At 43.4% G+C, this 24766-nt stretch overlaps 1 protein-coding gene across 6 annotated transcripts in view; it reads right to left on the reverse strand.

Annotated features, from left to right (window-relative positions):
• The window catches only part of ARMH4 (armadillo like helical domain containing 4), a 289560-nt gene that overhangs the window by 175469 nt on the left and 89325 nt on the right, over positions 1-24766 (reverse strand). For all 6 annotated transcript variants that reach the window (XM_077464454.1, XM_077464450.1, XM_077464453.1 and 3 more), the window contains 2 exons: positions 23430-23618; positions 4668-4925 (listed from right to left, as the gene is read on the reverse strand). In XM_077464454.1, coding sequence (XP_077320580.1) covers positions 4668-4925; positions 23430-23618 — 447 coding nt within the window. The remainder of the gene's footprint in view (positions 1-4667; positions 4926-23429; positions 23619-24766) is intronic.

Below are 24766 nucleotides of genomic sequence, written 5' to 3' on the forward strand. Positions count from 1 at the left end.
AGAGAATTGACTAATAAGGAGCAGGAAGTAGCAGCGTGTGAAACACAGAACAAATGTACATTAAAGGAAACTATGCTGAGAGAAATACGTAGGCTTTGATTGCTGACCTGTCCTGAAAATGACGGTTACTTAGTTGTCATGGGGATTTTCTGACTTCAATACTTTCTTGTCATTGATTTGGAACAAATATGCAGAGCAATAATTCTAACTTCAGTACCACACGCTCAAAGCCAGGCAACTAGCATTTAAAGAAGGTGGTTTAGCCTATATTTTTATTGTATTGCAGGTTTTAAATTTTCTTTAAAATGTAGATTACAATGAGCACATCATGCAAATAGGATTTTTGTCTTGCCTGTAAATGTATTTTCTTTGAGTAGATTACAAGACACAGAGTCTAACTCTTGTGCCACGTACACGCGATCGGACTACCCGGCGGACTTGGTCCGGCGGAACAGAGCCTGGTGGACAATTCGCCCGTGTGTGGGCTCCGGCTGACTTTTTCTTCCCAAAAGTCCAGCAGACTTAGAAAGAAGTCTTGACTCAAAATTGTCTGTCTGTCTGGACAGTCCGCCCATCTGTGTGCTAGTCCGCCAGACTTTTGAAATGAACAGACTTGCCCACATACGGAGAAAAGTCTGTTCATTTTGAACATGGCTCCAGGTAGACAGAACTAGTGAAGTAAGTCAATGTCGCCACCTCCATCAGCGGGATTGACACATCGCTAGCCCCGTCACCTGGTATGGATTTAAAGGGGAACCCCTGCACCGAAAAAACGGTGTGAGGGTCCCCCAAGGTCCATAGCAGACCCTTATCCGAGCACATAGTCCGGCCTGTCAGGAACGAGCGACCCCCCCCCCCCACCCCGAAGAACCTTGTCGCCGGAAAAGTCTGGGCGTGTGTGGGCAGGTTCGCTCGTTCGGAAAGTCTGGATAGTCTGATCGTGTGTAAGCGGCATTAGACAAACTTTTTAACATGGAGGAACTCTTAAAAACAACTTTTCAGTCTCAGAAAACCCCTACAGCCAATAATTAAATTATATACAAATTACTGTACATTAGTGTGGTAGTCAGTGGGAAGAATGCTCCCTTGTGGATAGTGGGAAGAATCTCCCCTTATAGAAAGCTAAAAAAAAAAAATCACTGGTGTCAGTGGGAACTTATCTGAGAGACAAACATCACTCCTTGCTTAAACCCGTATGACCTGAAAAACATGACTGATCTTGCCTGGCTATACCCACCCCTCTGCAAACAGACCACGATAATCATGGCTGCTGAGCTCTGACATCGTGGTGAGTTTGTGTGATTCCATCAGCTGCAGCCTGTTATCTGTCTCCTGTGTCCTTCTCCCCCCTACCCTCTCTGCCTGTCTCTGCTTTACCCTCCACTCCCCCCACCCTCTCTGCCATTATAATAATTGTCCCTGTGCCTGTGTTCTTTAAAAACAAAATGCACGATTGTACCTGTATGAGCTCCAATCCTGGCACTCAGCTAATTGTAGTCGGTTCGGCGCTCTCTCTCCCCCTCTGCTCCGGCTGATGTCAGCGGGTGGGCTCAGCCCTGCCCACTGCAGCTGTGACCCGGAGAGACAAGGGAGGAGAGGAATCAGCTGTGCGCCCGGGGTGGAGCTCATACAGGTACAATCCTGCCGTTTTTATTACAGAACACAGGCACAATTATTATAAAGGTGCAGAGAGGCAGCATTTAAGTGGGTTAACAACCATTTTAAGAAACCTCTAGCAAAATCTGTAGGGTTCCTCAAAGCCCTAGTTGAGAATGGCTGTCTTAGACCACTGGCTTATCCAGTTGCCTTCAGACGACTGGACACTGGTAAACAAAGATGTGTGGACTGCTCTATACAAGCCCCCCCCCCAAGCAAACCTCACATTTTTTACAAGCAATAATAGGAGTGGATCATAAGAAATAGAGGGAAGGGGCTGGAGTCCTGTAACATACAAATTAGTAAAACACATCCTAACTTTTTAATCAGGGAACATGCTCTTTAAGTATTAGGCCACTGTGATGTCCAATAGCAGACCAACTGGGGAGCGGGCAACACAGCAAACAAACGTCAAATGGCCCATATAAGAAACTGGTCAAGAAAGGGCTCAAAGAAACTCAGAGAATGGCTTGAAGAACCTCAAGCTCAGGTTCACATTGGTACGATTTGACATGTCAAATTGGCGACAATGGCACCACCCTAATCTGTGTGACGCTGCATTTGCAGCACCACACTGATTTCAAACAGTCGTTTCTGTACTACTTTTTGAGATTTTGGGCTGCGATTTACATTGACATCTGTGCAGAAACCTGCACAGATGACTCTGAAATCACAGCCAAAACCCGGACTGACATGCGGGAGTGAAATCGTGGGAGTTCAGCTCATTCCCGCAGCTCAGTGTGAACCTGGGCTAAATCCAAAACTAGCATCAGAAGAGGCCTGAACATCCACCTGGTAAAACTTAAACTTTGAACACAAGATCAGGTGACTTGCTTGCAAATATGGGAAACACATGCCTAATGCTAAAAAGCCCAGGAAGCACTGATATGGGGGTGTGTGCTCTGACAGGAAAGAGTGGAACAAGGCAGACTGCCATTTTGTACAAAAGACAGGAAGCCCTGATGTTAACCCCTTCCCTGACAGTGTTATTAGTATAGTGACAGTGCATATTTTTTTACCACTGATCACTGTATTAATGCCACTGGTTCCCAAAAATGTCAAGTGTCTGATTTGTCAGCTGCAATATTGCAGTCCCACTATAAGTATAAGTCACTGATCGCCACTGATTGATGAAGAAATTGAAAAAAATAAATTATTGGATGTGTTTTAGAGCAGAAAGTAAAAAAATATTGTTTTATTTTTTTCCAAAATTGTTGGTCGGTCTTTGTTTATAGTGCAAAAAAATAAAAACCGCAGAGGTGATCAAATACCAACAAAAGAAAGCTCTTTGTGGGGGGGAAAAAAGGACATCAATTTCACTTGGGTACAGTGTCGTACGACCGCACAATTGTCAATTAAAGTAACGAAGTGCCGTGTTGCACAAAAATGGCCTGGTCATGAAGGGGGGTAAATTTCTAGAGGTCAAGTAGTTAAAATGAAAAAATTCACATTGTGGGCTGTGACTGGTGACCTAATTTTTCAGAAGGTCTAAAGAACCAGTGTCCTGTAATGTACAGTTCCGAAAATGTAAATTTATGATATTTTTTACAGTTGTGCTTATACGTTTACATACCCTGGTCCTTTATTATCAAATCGACTGTTTACTCTTTTTAAATCAGAATGACAACAGAAACTACCCAAAATAATCCTGATCAAAAGTTTACATACCCTGATGATTTTGGCCTGATAACATGCACACAGGTTGACACAAAGGGGTACACGGTAAGGTAGACCAACAAAAAATTCAGCCACAACTGTCAGGAAAATAGTTTGGGATGCAAAGAAAAAGCCACAAATAACTTCAGGTGAAATACAGGACTTTCTGAAAACATGTTATGTGGCTGTTTCAAGATGCACAATAAGGAGGCACTTGAAGAAAGACAGGCTGCATGGTCAAGTCACCAGAAGTAAGCCATTACTAAGTAAATGCCACAAAGTATCCCGCTTACAATACGCCAAACAGCACAGAGACAAGCCTCAAACCTTCTGGCACAAAGTAATTTGGAGTGTTAAGACCAAAATTTAGCTTTTTGGCCCAACCATAAATGCTACATTTGGAGAGGAGTCAACAAGGCCTATGGTGAAATGTACACCATTCCTACTGTGAAACACGGAGGTGAAGCGCTGATGTTTTGGGGATGTGTGAGCTACAAAGGCACAAGAAACATGTTCAAAATTGATGGCAAGATGAATGCAGTAAGTTATCAAAAAATACTGAATGAACATTTGCGTTCATCAGCCAAGAAGCTCTGCATGGGACGTACTTGGACATTTCAACATGACAATGATCCAAAAACACAAGGCCAAGTCGATCTGTCATTGGCTACATCAGAATAAAGTGCAGGTTCTGGAGTGGCCATCTCAGTCTCCTGACCTCAATATCATTGAGCCACTCTGGTGAGATCCCAAACGTTCAGTTCATGCAAGACAGCTCAAGAATTTACAGAAACTGGAGGCTTTTTGCCAAGAGGAATGGGCAGCTTTACCATCTGAGCAGATAAAGAGCTTCATCCACAAATACCACAAAAGATTTCAAACTGTCATTGATGTCAAAGGGGGCAAAATACGGTATTAAGAACTGGGGTATGTAAACTTTTGATCAGGGTCATTTAAGTAGTTTCTGTTGTCATTATGATTTAAAAAGAGTAAACACAGTTGATTGATAATAAATTACTTCAGCCAAACGCTAACCATGAGTGGTTTAATTTTTGATTTATCATTCATATTCTCTAAAAAATGGCCAAGAAATCATAAATTCTGCCAGGTTATGTAAACTTATGAGCACAACTGTGAATCTTATTTACTATATACAATTAAACTAGGAAAGACAGAAGTGCCACTATGCAAAACTTTTCCAGTTTAGACTACACACTGTAGAACAGGACACATGCGTCTTGCATATTGTATAATCTCAGTTTACATTTCATGCTTATTTCTCTATTATCCACAAAATTTCTATAAATGGTACAGAGACAGACTTCCCCATCAACTATAATAGCAGTCTCACTTACCAAGTCCTTGGTTCTGTTGCTCCCACACCATGGTGTCAGGCACTTGATAAGCGGCTCCCTCTAGGAGAGCGATGTTGCTATCGTCTTCCAGTGGTTCTTGGGAGGACAGTCCAGGGAGAGTAAAGAGAGGCAAGTCAGAATCTCTCTCTGCACTGTCATCTACGGAGTCATTATCTTTTTCATCCTCCTCCTCGTCATCTTCATCTTCATCCACCTCATCATCTTCATCTTCCTCATCATCTTCCTCCTCATCGCCTTCTGCGTTTGGGAAAATGAGCAAAGATGGGAAGAAGGGTTTATGGGTAGTGTAAGATGTAACGACAATACTTGTATCTGAAAACTGTATATCTATTGGTGATAGGCTGCATTCACACTACAGCATCTTGAATCGCCACCACCAGATCTGTGATTTCACAGCACCGAGGTACGAATGACAAAACGTGGGACTCGCATTAGAGATGCCATTCATTCGAATGACACCTCAAATCGCGGTGCAGGTATGCCGTGCTGCAATTGACTGTCGCGCGATAAAGCGTGCTGCAATCACGGCAACCCGCATCGCAGGACGCATGTCACCCCAAAGTAGCTCATGAACTATTTTGGGGCAACATGCATCCCACGATTGCAGCAGGTTTTATTGTGCGACAATCACGGTAGACCCGCACCACGATTTGAGGCATCAAATGGCATGTGAATGGCATCTCAAATGCAAGTTGTGCGTTTTGTCATTCACACTTCGGCGCGGGCAGATCCGTGGCAGATTTGCCCACGATTCAAAATGCTGTAGTGTGGATGCAGTCTTAGAGTAAACTTTTGTCATATATGAGAATGCACAGTGACCTAACTAACGTACGGTATTTGACACTCAGAGAGAATTTTTTTTTTTAAACAACTCTTCCTCTATAAATCAAAATTCTTTTAGGAATATAAATAAACCCACATACAATGTATATAAAGTCTGTCTCCATTTGCAGAGCGAAAACTACCGTATATAAAAAAATATATAAAATAAATAAGCACCCACTATAAGTACTTTATAACCACAGCGTATAATTCCAAGCGGTGCTTCATCTAGTCAACTATTTGAGGTTTTAGAACAAAGTGATGGAAGATTAATAACTTTTTTTTCCGGGTACCTTCATAAACTATTATGAAAAATGGATCTGCTTTTTAATTTACGATGGCAGTAAAAAATTTTCAGCACATCCACCCATCTATTCAAGAGAAGTCACTGGAGCTCATTTATTAAATTGATAAAGGGTATAATTTCACTTTCGTGGGGGGGGAAAAAAAAAAAATAGCAAATAAAGTAATATAGCATATACAATTGCAACACAAGTCATATTGTGATTGAATGTTATTACAAATTACCTTTCCTTTTCAATCTGCAGCTCTGTCATTTTCTGTAAAGTGCAATGCAGTATGGCAACCTGGAGATGCTCTGTACACAACGTGTACAGAATTCCCCCCAGAAACATAATTTTCTTGCTTGTGTGATTGGCTCATTGATCGTCTCTGAAGTCTACACTAAGGCCGCGTACACACGGGCGGATTGTCTGCCCAACTAAGTTCGTCAGACAATCCGACAGACAGTCCGTCCAACTTTTGAATGAACGGACTTGACCACACACGACGAACAGACAGTCCGCTGAAAGCTTGCGCAATGACGTGTACAGCACGTACGACGGGACTAGAAATACGACGTCCAATACACTGCAATGCAACCTTCGGCCGTGTAAATCCTTTCTGAGCATGCGCCATACTTAGTCCGTCCAACTAGCCTACTCACGAGCGGACTGTCCGCTGAAACCAAGTTTGGACGGACAAAATTACGGAAATTCCGAAAGACTTAGTCCGCCAGACTGTCCGCTGAAAAAGTCCGCTGAAGCCCACACACGAGCGGATTGTCCGCTGAAACACGTTTCAGCGGACTAAGTTGGACGGACAATCCTCTCGTGTGTACGCGGCCTAAGATACAAGTCAGATATTAGGCATCCCCTGCAACAAAAATGTCATTGCTGATGATACTCGTACTAAGAAATCATGTCTAAAGGGATGCATTTTCATCATTAGAGCCCTGCAGGTGTAGAAGCTAATAATTACGAAACTATTCCCAATAGACTCACTTACCATATGGAAACCGACTGGTAAGGATTTCTTCTGAATAACAAAAAGGTAGGAATCTGCAACAAAGTTTGTTAAAATCTCTGCAATGTACATAGATCACCCAGAGGGAAAAAAAAATTCTCTCAACAAAAGTGGAGTTGCTATTTAACCGCTTCAGCCCTGGAAGGTTTTACCCCCTTCCTGACCAGAACACTGTTTGTGATTCGGCACTGCATTGCTTTAACTGACAATTGCGTGGCCATACAACGTTGCACCCAAACAAAATTGACGCCCTTTTTTTCCCCACAAATAGAGCTTTCTTTTGGTTGTATTTGATCACCGCTGCGGTTTTTATTGTTTGCACTATAAAAAAAAAGCGTACATTTTGAAAAAAAAAAAAAAAAAACAATATTTCTTAATATAATAAATATCCCCAAAAAATATATTAAAAAAAATTTTTTTTGATTCAGTTTAGTTCAGTTTAGATCTCCAATTATTCTTTCACATACAGTTAGGTCCATATATATTTGGACACAGGCACAATTTAAGATTTTTCCAGGTATTTACAAAGATATATTCAAGCTAAAGTTATATAATTTATATGAGCTGAATTGTACACTTTCGTGTTTAATTTGAGGGTATATGTACATCCAAATTGGAGGAAGGGTTTAGCAATTGCAGCTCTTAAGAATAGCCACCCTCCCCCATTTTTCAAGGGACCAAAAGTAATTGGACAATTGCATCAAAAGCTGTTTTGTAGCCAGGTGTGGGCTACTCCTTCATTATTTCTTTATCAATTAAGGAGGTAAAAGGTCTGGAGTTGATTCTAAGTGTGGTATTTGCATTTGGAATCTATTGCTGTGAACCTACATCATGTGTTCAAAAGGAGCTGTCCATGTAAGTGAAACAGGCTATTGTAAAGCTTCATAAACAAAACAAATTCATCAGAGAGATAGCAGCAACATTAGGAGTGGCTAACAAATTATTACAGTCGGAGGAAAGAAGAATGCACTGGTGAGCTCAGCAACATAAAAAGGCCTGGACGTCTATGGAAGACAACAGTGGTGATGAACAGAAGGGGTACACCACAAGGTGCAAACCATTCATAAGCCTGAAGAATAGAAAAACCAGATTAGACTTTGCCAACAAAAAAAAAAACTAAAAAAGCCAGACCAGTTATGGAATAGTATTTTTTATACAGATGAAACTAAGATTAATCTGTACCAGAATGACGGAAAAGAAAAAGTGTGGAGAAGACTTGGAACAGCTCATGATCCAAAGCACACAATGTCATCTGTAAAACATGGTGGAGGCATGCATGGCTTCCATTGGCACTGGGTCATTAGTGTTTATTGATGATGTGACAGAAGCAGTCAGATGAATTCTGCAGTGTTTAGAGATATACTGTCAGCCAAGATTCAGCTAAATGCAGCAAAGTTGATTGGACGGCGCTTCACAGTACAGATGGACAATGATCCAAAACACACTGCAAAACCCAGCAGCTTTTGAAGGAAAAGAAATGGAATACTCTGCGATAGCCAAGTCGATCACCTGATCTCAACACAATTGAGCATGCATTTCACTTGCTGAAGGCAAAACTAAAAAAGGTAGAAAGACCCACAGACAAGGAACAACTGAAGACAGCTGTCGTTTGAGCCTGGCAAAGCACCAGAAAGGAGGAAACGGTCTTTGGTAATGTCCATGGATTACAGATTTCAGGCAGACATTGCCAGTAAAGGATTCTCAACGAAATATTAAAAATGAACATTTGATTTCCGATTATATTAATTTGTCCAATTACATTTGAGCCCCTGAAAATGGGGGAGGGGGGGGCTGTGTATAAAAATGGTTGGAGTTCCTAAAATTTATACTTGATATTTATATATCAACCCCTTGAATTTAAGCTGAAAGTCTCCACTTCAAATTCATTTGTATTGTTTCTTTTTCATTTTATTCTGGTGACATATGGAGCTAAAAGTATAAAAATTGTGCCTGTGTCCAAATATATATGGACCTAACTATATGTAGCCAGGCTGGTTTAAATATAGAATGACTACTGAATTCAAGCACCAAATGTTAGAGGAGAATGGAAGTCAGAGTGCAAAGGAGCATGAAAAAAAGACAGGGGATCAATGAGGCAGTGGAGCAGTTAGGAGAAGTAATGGCACTGTGACAACTGAGTGACAACATACCACTTGCCAGTTCTGCACGGTTGAAGGGAAGATGTAGCATGAAAGCCAGCAAACTGAATAAAGGCTGAATAAAAAGGAAGAGTGGTGCCAATCATGAGAAAACTGCACATCAAATGAGATAGAAAATATTACTTTCAATCAGAAAGTAAACTGGAGAAATTCCTGCTAAAGCTACACTGGTCCAAAAAAATACTACAAATACTACTCTGACCAGGGTGTATGGGGGGGGGGGTGGATAGCACCTCTGGTGTAAGGACATGTCGTACCCTTTTTAGGGCAGTTCGTTCACCTTTGGTCCCCACTTGTCACTCAGCTCTCACTTGTGGCTCCTAGTAGCTGTAGCACGTGCGGTGGCCACAACCAAGCCAAGAGCTTCAACCGGCTGGCCAAACCAGGTTGAGGGTAACCATCATGTCATCGACACACGGTGAGATAGGGACTTGTCTGTCCCGAGCATGTGAAGACAGACTTCAGTGGATTGAGCGGATGAGACCTAATAGGACCAATGGTCACGAAGGCGGTTTCTGCAAGTGACATGGTATGCCAAGAACAGGGCAGGGCAAGAAAGAGGCCCTGGTCAACTACTGCACCCAGCCCATCTCCAACCGTCTTGACTTTTGTCCTTCCATTGGAGCAAAATGGAATCTGGGAAGAGAGTGAGGCTGACCATGCGTACCTATCCCTCATTTTAATCCAATTCACGTGCAAGTCTTGACATCCCCCCCCCAACTCCCATAACCTCAAAGTCCTGTAGCGATAGGTGAAACAGACAAGCAGCAGGTGTGGATTCACTAGCAGCGGACCTGCACACAGGCGGTTCAGGTCTAATGGTCATCTTCTTGCTGACTGAAGCAACAGCTGGATTTGGCATCTACCTGAGGGACTGAGCAGCTTTCTTTAGGACCGCACTGCTCACCTCCGTAGTAAGAGGAAGGGGCTAGAAAAGGTGCCCAGAACATTGTTTGCTTCACAGAACCCTGGGCAGCTTATCGCGGCAGGAGGGGATCCCATCTTATGCAAACAACAAAACTGCAAACAAAACGCAAGGTGATACCCCTCACTATTGGCATATGGAACGTATGCACTCTTCAAGACAACCCCTCAGCAGATCGACCAGGAAGAACAGCCCTGGTCACCAGAGAGCTCGCAAGATTTAACATCGATATTGTGACCCTGTGTGAAACGAAGGTCAGCTCACAGAAACAGGAGACGGTTACACATTCTTCTAGTGTGGACGCAGCAGTGACAAACGTTGTGAATCTGGAGTTGGCTTCGCGGCTAAGAATTATCTTGTCCGCAAACTTGTAAGGGCGTGAACGACTGACTCATGACAGTGCATTTTTCACTCCTGAGTGGCAAGCCACACTGTTCAGCGCCTACGCACCCACAATAACAAATCCAGATGAAGTAAAGGACAAGTTTTATGAGGATCTCGATGCCCTACTCTTATCCGTGAATCACATTGATAGCCCAATTCTACTTGGCGACTTAAACGCGAGAGTGGGATCTGATCTCCATCTACATGATCATCACCAATACCATCTTCGCCCGCCTACTCACAAAAATACGTCCTGGATGCACCTACACTCCAAGCACTGGCATCTCATTGATTATGTCATTGTGGGGAGGAAAGACAGGCAGGATGTAAAGGGTAGCCCGGGCCATGCTGATTGCTGGACTGACCACAGACTTATCTCCAAATTAAGCCTTCACATCAAGCCAAAGAGGTGTTCACAGGGAAATAAAGCTGTGATGAAAAAGCTCAACGTCAGTAAATTGAGCAACGCCAACACAGCAGCTTCACTAGCAGAATATCTTGACAACCAACCCTCAGAGTTGCCATTAGATGAAAATGCTGAGAAGGACTGGGAGTGCTTGCAGGATATTGTACATTCTTCTGCACTAAAGGTTCTTGGAGCTTCACACAGGAAACAGCAGGATTGGTTTAATGAAAATGATGGAGATCAAGGCCCTACTTGCTGAAAATAACACCTTCACCATGCTCATCAACAGAGTCATCAAGAGCTAAGAAAAATGCCTTCAACAACACTCGCAGGATCGTATAAAGCAAGACGCAGGACTCCTGGTTGAATGCCAAAGCACATGAAATCCAGAAGTTTGCTGATGGAAACGATGCCAAACAATTCTACGAAGCCCTCAGATCCTTGTATGGACCTCAGCCCTCAGGGAGCTCCCCTCTACTGGACTTAGATGGTGCAACTCTCAATACTGAGAAGACTCTGGTTCTACAGCATTGGGCTTAGCACTTCCAATCTGTACTGAACTTCCCATCCTCCATCAATAACGAGGTGACTGACTGAATGCCCCAGGCTGATATAACAACTACAGCCTGGACATCCCACTATCAGAGGCTGAAACCTTACAGGCCATCAGCCAGCTGTCCAGAGGCAAGGCCCCAGGATCTGACATAATCCCAGTGGAAATCTATAAGGCTTTTAGTGCAGTGCTTGTCGACAAACTCACTCAGCTGCTCCAGTCCTTCTGGAATCAAGGACCCATTACCCATAAAATACGTGTCCATTGTACACCTCTACAAGAAGATAGGAAATCGACAAGTCTGTGATAATCATCAAGGAATATCACTGCTTTCCATCGCAGGTAAGAGCCTTGCACGAGTGTTGCTGAATCGCCTGATTGACCACCTGGAACAGAATCTACTACCCGAGACACAGTGCGATTTCCAGCAAATAGCGTTGCATGGTGAGCATGATCTTTGCAGCCCAACAGCTCCAGGAGAAGTATCAAGAGCAGAATCGTGAACTGTACACCCTCTTCGTGGATCTCACCAAGGCTTTTAACACTGTCAGCCGCGAAGGTCTGTGGCGCATCATGTGGAAGTTTGGGTGCCCTGACAAATTCATCCTTATGGTACGTCAGTTCCACAACGGCATGACAGCTCGTGTTCTGGATGACAGGGAAACTTCTGAGGCCTTTCCCGTCACAAAGAGCATCAAGCAAGGGTGCATGCTGGCACCAACCCTGTTCAGCATAATGTTTTCAGCCGCCTTTCAGAACAGTTCCTTGGAATTCAGCCTGAGATACAGGATCAATGGGAAACTGTTCAACCTGCAAAGTCTCCAGGCTGTCACCAAAATAAAGGAGACTGTGCTACGAAAGTTCCTTTTTGCTGACGACTGTGCCCTGAATGCTGGATCAGAGCAGGAAATGCAAGCAAGCATGGAAAAATTTGCAGCAGCATGCAACAACTTCGGCCTCCTCATCAAGACAAAGAAAACGGAAGTGATGCACCAGCCAGCTCCGAAAGCTGAACACCAAGATCCAACCATCACATTGAAGGGACAAAAGCTGCAAGCAGTGGACCAATTTACATACCTTGGCAGTACCCTCTCCCATGCAGTAACAATTGACATTGAGGTCAACTGCAGAATCGCCAAGGCAAGCTCTGCATGCGGCAGATTGAGGACCAACGCGTGGGACCGCCATGGAATAAGCCTTGCTACAAAGCTTAAAGTCTACCGGGCAGCAGTGCCAACTACCATGATGTATGCCAGTGAGACTTGGACTGTATACAGGAGGCATGCTAGGCAACTGAACCACTTCCACACTACTTGCCTACGCAGACTTCTGAAGATCCAGTGGCAAGACAAGGTGCCAGACACTGAAGTCATCTCCAGAGTGTGTAGAGGATCATTTACAGGCGTAGATAAGATGTTGGTAAAATGGCACATCCTACAATCCTTCAGAATGCAAAAGAATGCAATGTGCAAGATCAGGAACACCCCACTTCAAGATTTAACAAAATTGGCTAGGCAACTTGTTGCTACTCAACAGCTTTTTGTTGTCAAAAGCCTGCCAGTTGGGCCCAGATAATCAGATCTGAGTAAACTGATGTATTCAAAGCCCTGTGCCTATGACCCAGCATTTTGTTCCTCCAGCACGGCCAGTGTCCCATACAATGTATGGATGTGCCAGGCCTGACACACAAGACCAGATACCTGCTATTCCGTCCTGTGCACCAGCTTTCCCCACTATATAAATGCTAATTCTTACCAATACTCTTCTTTTTAGAAGGACCCTGAATCTGATGGAAAACAGATTAGAAAAACACAGGCCAGCTTGATCCTTTGACATCTCTCTATTGCAAAGAAACACAAGGCTATGGTCCCACCAAAGCTATGTAGGTTAATGTTAATGATGGCTACATTGTAATATATGGTAAATACCTTAGAATTTCTGCCTATAGCATACTGGGGGTAACACTTGGCCCTTGGTACTTGCTGTGCAGCCCTCAAGTGATCAGTAGTGAAAGATAGAACACTGATTTGCAAAGGAGCAGTAATGCCAGTTTAATGTAACATGTCTCCAGTCCAACACCTGTAGCATTTCCCCAGTCTCTGACCTTGAATTTCTTTAGCATGTCTGCAGGCTCTGACCATCTCTTCTAGCATGTCTGCAGGCTCTGACCATCTCTTCTAGCATTCAAAAAACCACAATACACCCACGCTAGATATGATTATAAAATAGCACAAATAATGATGTGAAAAAGCTGCTAGCACACTCCTGGTATAGAAAATGGTAACAATAAAACATAAGTGCAGCGCTTATATATTGCTAATAGTCCAAACAATTCAAACTAATACGATATCTTCTTATGTGTGAGAAAGTCCAACAAGTGTAGGTCCACACAAAGTGGTGCAGGGAAGGATCTGTCACCAAAAGGAAAATTCACACTGACCCTTAGCCCAACAGGTGGACTGCTTAGTCAAAAGCAGTCAAAGGTGCTTATGAGTGCTTCACTGCCGCTCTCCACATATGGCGTCTATGCACGATGAAAGGCGCAGAGGAGTTTGGTCCCGTGACACTGTCACGCTTGATGGTCGGCCATCTTACCGGTTGGAAACCTTGCCTATGCCATTTGGATTAACATGTGCTTTTTACCATTATGTTTTTGAGTATTCCGGCTTTCCACTTGTGTTAAATATCCTTGTCAGTAATACTGCACAATGAGGTTTCTTTTTTCTTGTTTTTACCATCCTTTGTTGTAAGAGCTTTTCTAAGAAGGATCGTATTGGTTTTCAATCCATCTTATTTCCTACATGTGTGGAGAGCTGCAATGGAGAACTCATAAGCATGTCTGCACTCTCTGACCATCTCTTCTAGCATATCTGCAGTCTCTCACCATCTCTGCCAGCGTGTCTGCAGTCTCTCACCATCTCTGCCAGCGTGTCTGCAGTCTCTCACCATCTCTGCCAGCGTGTCTGCAGTCTCTCACCATCTCTGCCAGCGTGTCTGCAGTCTCTCACCATCTTTGCCAGCGTGTCTGCAGTCTCTCACCATCTCTGCCAGCGTGTCTGCAGTCTCTCACCATCTCTGCCAGCGTGTCTGCAGTCTCTCAACATCTCTGCCAGCGTGTCTGCAGTCTCTCAACATCTCTGCCAGCGTGTCTGCAGTCTCTCAACATCTCTGCTAGCATGTCTGCAGTCTCTCTCCATCTCTGCTAGTATGTCTGCAGTCTCTCACCGTCTCTGCTAGTATGTCTGCAGTCTCTCATTGTCTCTGCTAGTGTGTCTGCAGTCTCTCACCGTCTCTGCTAGCGTGTCTGCAGTCTCTCACCGTCTCTGCTAGCGTGTCTGCAGTCTCTCACCGTCTCTGCTAGCGTGTCTGCAGTCTCTCACCGTCTCTGCTAGCGTGTCTGCAGTCTCTCACCGTCTCTGCTAGCGTGTCTGCAGTCTCTCAACATCTCTGCCAGCGTGTCTGCAGTCTCTCAACATCTCTGCCAGCGTGTCTGCAGTCTCTCAACATCTCTGCCAGCGTGTCTGCAGTCTCTCAACATCTCTGCCAGCGTGTCTGCAGTCTCTCAACATCTCTGCCAGCGTGTCTGCAGTCTCTCAACATCTCTGCCAGCGTGTCTGCAGTCTCTCACCATCTCTGCCAGCGTGTCTGCAGTCTCTCAACATCTCTGCCAGCGTGTCTGCAGTCTCTCAACATCTCTGCCAGCGTGTCTGCAGTCTCTCAACATCTCTGCCAGCGTGTCTGCAGTCTCTCAACATCTCTGCCAGCGTGTCTGCAGTCTCTCAACATCTCTGCCAGCGTGTCTGCAGTCTCTCAACATCTCTGCCAGCGTGTCTGCAGTCTCTCACCGTCTCTGCTAGCGTGTCTGCAGTCTCTCACCGTCTCTGCTAGCGTGTCTGCAGTCTCTCACCGTCTCTGCTAGCGTGTCTGCAGTCTCTCACCGTCTCTGCTAGCGTGTCTGCAGTCTCTCACCGTCTCTGCTAGCGTGTCTGCAGTCTCTCACCGTCTCTGCTAGCGTGTCTGCAGTCTCTCACCGTCTCTGCTAGCGTGTCTGCAGTCTCTCACCATCTCTGCTAGTATGTCTGCAGTCTCTGGCAGTCTTCTGTAGCATTACATATACTGAATATTGTGTGCATCCCTTCGCCGTTTTCATAGGCAACTACTGAGGCCCCCACTACCTCTTAAGTTGAAGACTACTGTTCTCAGAATAGCACCGATTATTCACGTTGGACTACATTGCCGTCATGAGAGAAATATGAAGGATTCTTTGGTGAATTCCTTCTGAAAATGCCTACTTCCTGGCTGGGTCACTGACCCTGCAGAAATATGCAAATCAGAAAAATCTGAGAAAAGTTAAGAGTCCCGATCTCTGTACTTGTTCCATGTCTATAACTCAGAAGCAATAGGGTCAGGATAACAGCCAGAGAACAAGCATTTTTAAAAGGATAGAACAATGGCAGTCTCAATGATTCTCTCATGACAAACTTCCTTTAAAAACAATCTATGCTGGAGATATACCTGGACTGCTAGACTTCAACTAAAGCAAGTGTGCAGATTAGGAGTTGTGACTTCATTGTGGTTCCACTTGCTGGAGCAGTCATCCAAGATGGTCAGACAACTAGGATTTTCAAATGCACTCAGAAATAGCATAAGAAATGGAAGACTGCGTAGTTCGGTCAATAAAGGATTTCTTTATAAACCAAAATTAAAATATACGCCATGGCAAATAGCAAATGCCAAATTACAAAGCACAATGGCAAATGCAAAATTAAAAAGTACAATACCTATGTAATCTTTCCAAGTATGTATTATATATTATTACGTATATTTTTGTGCTTTTGTTAAAACTGTACATACTGGATTAGTTAGCGCTGACACTGCATTACGGTCTGCGTATATGTTCTGATGCAGAGTATTGTTTGGGTCTGGCTACAAATGTAGTTAAGGTGGTTTGTAGCGCCATCTGCTGTATATGAAGCAGAAAACACTGCAGAGACTGGAGAAATTTGCAGTGTTCCATTTTTTTTTTTAGCACAGATTTGGAGATTGGTAAGAAAATACCTATTGCAGTAATAAAACACTTTATGATATAATGGTACTGCAATTAGGCTCTATAAATGGAGGTTATAATAAAACCTCTCATACTCTGAAATGCTTGGGGAGCTTAAGTACAGTAGACATTAAACTGTAAGCTCTGATACTGTCTATGGTTACCTCTCAGCAGAGGAAGGCAAATTACATGTGCAGCATTGACACCAGCACAGGAGGAGGCACAAAAAAAAGAGCACTTACTGAGACAATACAGATAATAGTGACCACCCTGGCGGTTTGTTGTCCCGATTCCCAGCCAGATCTCTGCTGATCTCCTGGGTCCTTGTTTGAATGGAAGATTGGATGTCAGCGCTAGCAGTTTTGGGTGGCTTACAGCGTAAAGAGCAAGTTTAAATTCTGCAGATGTTTTAATTATCCCTATGTTATGAAGAGTCCCTGATAATAAAATAACACTTAAAGTGGAACTTTATCCATAACAACTTGATAAAAATAATGTTCTCTAGCAAGAAACATACATTCCACATTAATAACTATGCTGCCAAAATGAGTGTGTGCTGTAAATTTCCTCCAGCATTACTCCTGGTTCTTTTTGCTGGAGGCTGCCATTTTGCTGAAGCTCAGAACCCCTTGTGGAGATGCAACCCCATGTCACAGGTGCATATGAGAAGTGTATGCCTCATTTTGGTAGGCTTGCCAATTGTACACCTGTGTGCTGGCTTCATAATCATCCCAGGAATAGAGGTCAGTGCTCAGACTTGGCGAAACAGCTCTGCCCGGCAGACAGGAAGTCTGGCCTGGGAGGGTCCCAATAGGAGACGGCTCCAGGAGAAAGAGACAGGAGGTCTCGGAGTCTAAGGCTGCAGGTGGCAGCCTGTGTGTGCATGTCTGTAGCAGGCAGATGTGGCACCAAAACAGCACGAAGCTGACAGTGAGTAAGCCAGGAGGCTATAGTTTTTGTTTATACAATGATGGTGGAACCCTCCTGCGAGGGAAGATTACTGTTTGTTTGAACTTTGTTGTTACCTTTAAATAAAAGTGGGCTGCCATGCCCTAAAAACGCAGTCTGGGGTGGCACGTTTCTGTAAAACTGCATCACACCCTGAACAGCAGTAAAACTTTTTGCGATCAGCAGATCGGCCTCTAGAAATTCAGCACAGTGCCTAAAAATAGAAAATTCTGGTAAACTGCCCCCGCCCCAATAGAATCCCCTAAGCAGTATTTCCTCTCACTTCATGTTTTGTCTCTGGGACAGAAAGTAAGGAATATCTCCCCTGTGGGACACGGCGAAAATAAACCTTACAAAAGAAATAACCCCCCCCTCCCTTATGCTATTTAAAAATGACAAAAAAAAGTTTAGCCTTTAGTTTCACTTTAAGTATACAGTGTGAAAAAACGGATCGGCTTCTGCTGTGAGCACTCACAGCTGAAGCGGCAAGCCCCCTGCAGACAGAAGTGCAGAATCAACTATATATACACACTTTTTTTTTGTGCTATAAATAAAAAAAGACCAACAATTTTGAAAACAAAACAAAAAAAAAAAAAAACACAATACTTTTGCTATAATGCATATCCAAAAAAATCAAATTCCTTTCATAAATTTAGGCCAATATGTATGCTGCTACATATTTTTGGTAAAAAAAAATCCCACCAAGCATATATTGACTGGATTACGCAAATTTTATAGCATCTACAAACTATAGGATAGAAAATATATATTTTTTATATATATATATATATATATATATATATTACTATTAATGGTGGCGATTGGTGACTTATATTGTGATATTGCAGTGGAAATTCGGACACTGACACTTTTTGGGACCAGTGACACTAATACAATGATCAGTGCTAAAAAATATGCACTGTTACTGTACTAACAACACTGACTGGGAAGGGGTTAACATCAAAGGGTTAGTTGTGTGCCTAACCAGTGTTTTTCTACACTGTGGGAGGTGCTGTTACCAAGGGAAGAAATGGATCTTAGTCTCTGATTTGCAGTAACACAGGATCCATGCCTTCCCTCCTGTCAGAACGGTGATCTGCCTTGTTTACATAGGCAGACCATTGTTCTGTCTCTCTGCATGATGATCGCCAAGTGCCAGTGGACATAGAGACCGCAGTACCTGGAAATGACAGATCTCACACACACACACACACACACACACACACACACACACACACACACACACACACGGTGGACCTTAAAGCATTTGTTAACCCACAGGGTTAACTTTACATTATCCTCTTTGTTGATTAATCGAATGTCCCCCTGTACCTTTGTGACATGCCGCCTCTCTCTTCTCTAGGCCCTACTGATGCAGTGGGTGGGGCCGAGGATCCCCCACTGACGTCATGCAGGAGGGGAGAGAGGTGGCTCCACCCCCTGCAGTAGGGCCCCCAGGCGGGCATGTCACGTGATCACTGATCTACGCTCAGTAAACAAGGTATTTAGCTGGATTTTTATTAAAGCAGTCACAGGGGGACATTAGCTTAATCAACAGAGCATAATGTAAAGTTAACCCTAATTTGAGCAGCAGGACAAGAGGGGGTGGTGTGGACATGGAACAGAGGGTCAGAGAGGGGAAGAGGATGGAGGAGAGGCTGGAGGAGAGGACACAAGAGACAAAGGGCAGGGCTGAAGATGATGGAGACATGTACGATGACTCCGGTGTCCGAGCTCAGCAGCCCTGATATATCGGAGTCAGTGCAGAGAAGGGAGGGTAGAAACTGGCAGGATCACACAGGTATTGCAGATGATACAGGGGGCCAAATGACACAGCACAAGCACTGTGCTATATATAATACTTTAAAGGAACAGGATTTTATTAAATTTTTTTGGGTTAACAAACACTTTAAAGTGGACCTTCCGCTCATCGGAACCCTCCCCCCCTCCGGTGCCACAATCGGCACCTTTCAGGGGGGAGGGGGGTGCAGTTACCTGGATAATCCAGGTAACTGCACCCACTTCCGGGATAGCTCTCTGCGGAAAGGGGCGTAACTTACGCCCCTTTCCGCAAGTGCCCGCCCGTTCCCGCAAGTGCCCCGCTGCCTGCTGGGAAACACACAGATCCCAGAGGCAGCGGGGAGCGTCCTTATTGCGCAGCGCGATTCGCGCATGCGCAGTAGGGAACCGGGAAATGAAGCCGAAAGGCTCCATTTCCTGATTCCCATACCCAAGATGGCGGCGGCAGGACCCGACAGACGACCTAGAGATCGGCTTCGGGTGCCGACATCGCGGGCGCGCTGGACAGGTAAGTGTCACTATTTTAAAAGTCAGCAGCTGCAGTATTTGTAGCTGCTGGCTTTTAAAAAAAAAAAAAAAAAAACGCGGAGTCCCGGTGGACTCCCGCTTTAAGTGGTTTAAGCAAAAATACAGTAAAGTCTCACTTTCAAAAAAACTGAACAAGCAGGCTCTTTATTGCAGAAGAGACATATACGATGTATCCTCTGCAATAAAAGAAGCCTACCTGCCTCCTCATAGCTCAGTGTCTGTGTGCCGGGATAACAGCCATCCTGTGCATATGAAGAAGTGATATCATCCAATGCTGCATCTTTGGTGTGCTTTCAGAAATTGCAGCATAAACGTTTTACCTGTAGTCTTTAAGACTGCCGCGAAAACAAACAAAAAACACAGATATACCCAAGTTGTGGCTAAACCACAGTGCACCAGTGTGAGCCCGGTCTAAAAAAAAGGTAAGAAATATTTTTACGTAAGCTGTGTGAAGTGGAACACGAACATACAGTGCGGTTCTCTCAAATTTGACTGCAAACGTGAAAATGCGCTTTAAAGTTTAAATAAAAACTAGTTAAAAAATACCTATAAATCTAGTTGCATTCATAAGCACAACAATTTTAAGTACCTGAATAATGCTTGGCATTCTGTCATCTTCTATACACCTGGTTCCCTATATACACCTATAGATGTACGGTTAGCTTAAAACCGTATTAAGCCAAAAATGTAATATATCGCAGCTTATCAAGCTTTCACCGGCCTGATCTCCAGGCAATCAGCTAATCTCACACAATAAACATTAATTTAATATAAAGGATCTGTTTGACCTGCCTGTCTGTGCAGTCCTGAGATCTACACATCTCTGCTGCACCCCACAAACCCGTCTGGCGGGGCAGCAGTGTTAATTTTGTCAATTAAAATAATTTTTGTAATAATTTTCGCCAGCGACGTTTTTCAAGTGAAGTGAAACAAAAATGACTCAATTGACGAAAACAAATTTCGATTTTTGTCAACGAACGAAAAACCAAACGAAAACGTGAGAGAGGGATGTCTTACTAATACATTATATATTGGCTAAATCTGTTTCAGTAGCTTGTTCAAACCATGATATCATAAATAATTAAGATTTTTTTTACTCAAGGAGTATATAAATGAGTTTGGAAATTCTAGAGAAATGCTTAATGCACAAATAAAAAAATAAAATCATGCATTACAATTTAATTAAACCCATTCAATTTTAGTCAACTAAAATGTAGAATATTTTAGTTGACTGAATGTACTGCAGATTTTTGACCAAAATACGACCAAAACTAAAACCATTCAGATTACTAAAATACGCATTTTAGTCAAGACTGATTAGAACTAAATCAAAATTTGATATCAAAATTAACACTGCAGGACAGAAGATCTAATTTTTCATTAAAGCGGAGTTCCAGGCAAAAATGAAACTAGGTCTTGAACAATAATGCACCCTCTTGTTTTTGGATATCATTCTTTCTTTTTAATCGTTTTGTACCTCTTATGTTCTTTTCCAGCTTGACTTCCATCCTACCTATCCGTGGCGAGGTATATCATTTCCGTGTTTGCATCCGCCCCTCCTCCTTTCCCCCCTGTTACCTCCTAGGACGTGTGCATGTCCCAGAAGACAAGGGGACCATTCGAAAAATGCAGCACAACTCGCACATGCACAGTAGGAAACCAGCTGTGTAGCCGTTACCTGTATGGAAGACACCTGGGAGCCAAAAATCTTGCCGATTGATAGGGGATCAAATACTTATTGCACTCATTAACCCCTTGCCGCCACGCGTACGCAGATATGCGGCCTCAGCTTTCGGGGCTTATACCGCGATGATGCCCGCAGCTGCAGGCAGGGATAACAACTGAGGCGGTTATCCAGGGATAACAACCGATGCGGCTGAAGGCCGCTCGATTGTTATCCCGGAGGAGCGGGAGGGGACAACCCCCCCTCCCCCCTGCCACCTTCCGCCACTCTTACCGGGCCTCCCGTCCCACTAGTTGCTAGGCAGAATGGGGAAATGCTGTTTACACAGCCTCCCCGTGAGACGATCGCGGGTATGCCCGTGGCGATCGAGTCCGCAGGACCCGCGACCGGACTCACGGGGGTCCCAATCGGCATTGAAGATTGGACGTACCTGTATGCCAATATGCCTACCCGTGCCATTCTGCCGATGTACATCGGCGTGCGCCGGTCGGGAACCGGATACACATATAAGGGAATGACTAAATTTTGTTATCTGCAGCACAGAGCACCCCAAATCTAGGTTGTTCAGGGGACTGTACAGCAGACTCAGACCCTTACACCCCCCTTCCCACACCAACAAGTTCACCTTAGAGCTCTTGAAGAAGTTGTCCATTTTTCACGCACACTGAATTTCTTTGATATTTGGGTCCACCAGCAGAATAGCATGCTTTTCCTTCTGTTCCTGCTAATTCCTTTAATGGGTAAGGAGTCTGCGATATCATCAAGAAAATAGGAAAACCTTACCTGTTGGATGAGACCCTCCTGTGTCCACTAAACGAATGCTTGTGTCCACTAAACTAATGTTTAGGACCCTTGAGAGCAGTTCTAAATGGGATACGGGAGGCTTAAGCACTGGACTTTCATAAAAAAGCAGGGAAGATGTAACGTTTCCTGTTGTTCTCCACCCAAAACAACCAATCAGCAAGGAAGTTGCACTGCTAATAAATCCTATCCAAATGGAAATTCCTCATTTTTGAAAAATCTCTCCAACAGTTATGATCAACAGTTATGTATCACAAAAAAAGTTAAAACAAAAAAGTGTGGCGCTTGGGTGGCAACAAACCACATGAATCAGTAATGCACTAATTCAAGCAAAGAAAATTACATACACTTCAAAAAAAGAAAATATGTGTAAATTCCGTTGTATATCAAGAGATCTTACTCCCAGGTGGAAGAGTGCATGAACCTCATGCACACAAAAGGTTAAGGTAAATAAAATTAATTTAACATATACAGTCCATCAAGTGAATGTCTGTAAGGATGATTTCATGTCTGTAAGGAAACGCGTCGGGTGGACACCCTTACAGACATCGCTACTTTCTGACTATGTTATTACGATTGAACCAAATGTGAGTGTAATTTTATTATTATTTTTTAATAAATTGGATGTTAAAACGGTATCACGCTATGCTAGTTTTCTACTTCCATGGTCTTTGATACCTGAGCCCCCTATTTTCGTGGGATGAGCACTATAGGAGGATCGCTACGGATGATTTCATGACCTGAAGACTTGCGGGAGATTACATACTAGATGTATGATTATCTGGTTTGCTAACCTACAGGCCCATTTGACTCGAGAGGCGTAAGCCTTCCTCTGAGTCCACGTCATTTGGTAAGCCTCCTCTCCCCTTCTTTATCACGGTGGTGGTGGTATTATTCTACACATCAGAAGTTGAATTTCACCTTTTTTCACGTCACCTCAAGTTTGGAATTGTGATTGATATTACACATTTCAAGGACTGTTAGATGTTCACTTGATGGACTGTATATGTTAAATTTATTTTATTTACCTTAACCTTTTGTGTGCATGAGGTTCATGCACTCTTCCACCTGGGAGTAAGATCTCTTGATATACAACGGAATTTACACATATTTTCTTTTTTTGAAGTGTATGTAATTTTCTTTGCTTGAATTAGTGCCTTACTGATTCATGTGGTTTGTTGCCACCTAAGCGCCACACTTTTTTGTTTTAATTTTTGTATGTTACTGTGTAGTCTTCAGTAGTGTTGGCAGCTGGGTAGAACACATCTTTTCACAGCGCAGTATTTTTTTACACCTTTACCACAAAAAAAGTTATTGTTCTACAAATAAATAATAAAATAAGTATATTTCAATTTCAGAAGAAATTACTCCACCCTTACCATCTGATTCCAGCCTATCTGACCCAAAGGCTGGTGTTGCTGTGATTCTTCTTGCTGGGGGAGCCATCACACTGACTTGAGGGACAGATGTGGCCACTGTAACAGTGGTGGACTCAGTCTCTGCTGGTGCTTTAAGAATAACTGAAGATACTGAACCAGCCAAATCATCTTCGTCCTTAGCGAGTGAACCTAAAATAATGACATAGTCAGTTCATTAGTGTCCATTTATGCACCCAACTAGGTCAATCCTGAACAATACAGAATATAAATAGACAAAATAAAGGATTTCAATGCCTTGAAAAAGTACTCATTCCCTTTGAAATGTTCCACATTTTGATCACATTACAACCAGAAATGTGAATGTATTTTATTGGGATTTTATGTGATAGACCAACACAAAGTGGCACATAATTGTGAGGTGGAAGGAAAATGATAAATGGTTTTCAATTTTTTTTTACAAATAATATCTGAAAAGTGTGGAGTGCATTTGTATTCAGCCCCCTAAGTCAATACTTTGTAGAACCACCTTTTGCTGCAATTACAGCTGCAATTCTTTTTGAAGATGTCTCTACCAGTTTTGCACATCTAGAAAGTTTTTTGCCCTTTCTTTTTTGCAAAATAGCTCAAGCTCTGTTAGATTTGATGGAGAGCGTCTAAACAGCAATTTTCAAGTCTTGCCACAGATTCTCTATTGGACTTATGTCTGGACTTTGACTGGGCCAGTATAATACATGAAAATGCTTTGATCCAAACCATTCAATTGTAGCTCTGGCTGTATGTTTAGGGTCGTTGTCCTGCTGGAAGATGAACCTCCGCCCCAGTCTCAAGTCTTTTGCAGACTAACAGGTTTTCATTTAAGATTGACCTGTATTTGGCTCCATTCATATTCACATCAACTCTGACCAGCTTCCCTGTCCCTGCTTAAGAAAAGAATCCCCACAACATGTTTCACGGTGGGGATGGTGTGTTCAAAGTGATGTGCAATGTAAGTTTTTCGCCACACACAGTGTCTTTTTTTTCTAGGGCAAAAAATTTAAATTGTTGGTCTCATCTGACTAGAGCACCTTCTTCAACATGCTTACCATGCCCTCCACATGGATTCTCAAAAGATGCAAATGGGACTTCTTATGGCTTTCTTTCAATAATGGCTTTCCTCTTGCCACTCTTCTATAAAGGTCAGATTTGTGGAGAGCACGACTAATAGTTGTCCTGTGGACAGATTGTCCCACCTGAGCTGTGGATCTCTGCAGCTCCTCCAGAGTTACCTTGAGCCTCCTGGCTGCTTCTGGGATCAATGCTCTTCTTTACCGACCTCTCAATTTAGGTGGACAGCCATG

Source organism: Lithobates pipiens, unplaced genomic scaffold (assembly GCF_037356315.1).
Source record: "Lithobates pipiens isolate NorthernLeopardFrog02 unplaced genomic scaffold, aLitPip1_a1.2 Scaffold_30, whole genome shotgun sequence".
NCBI lineage: Eukaryota > Metazoa > Chordata > Amphibia > Anura > Ranidae > Lithobates > Lithobates pipiens.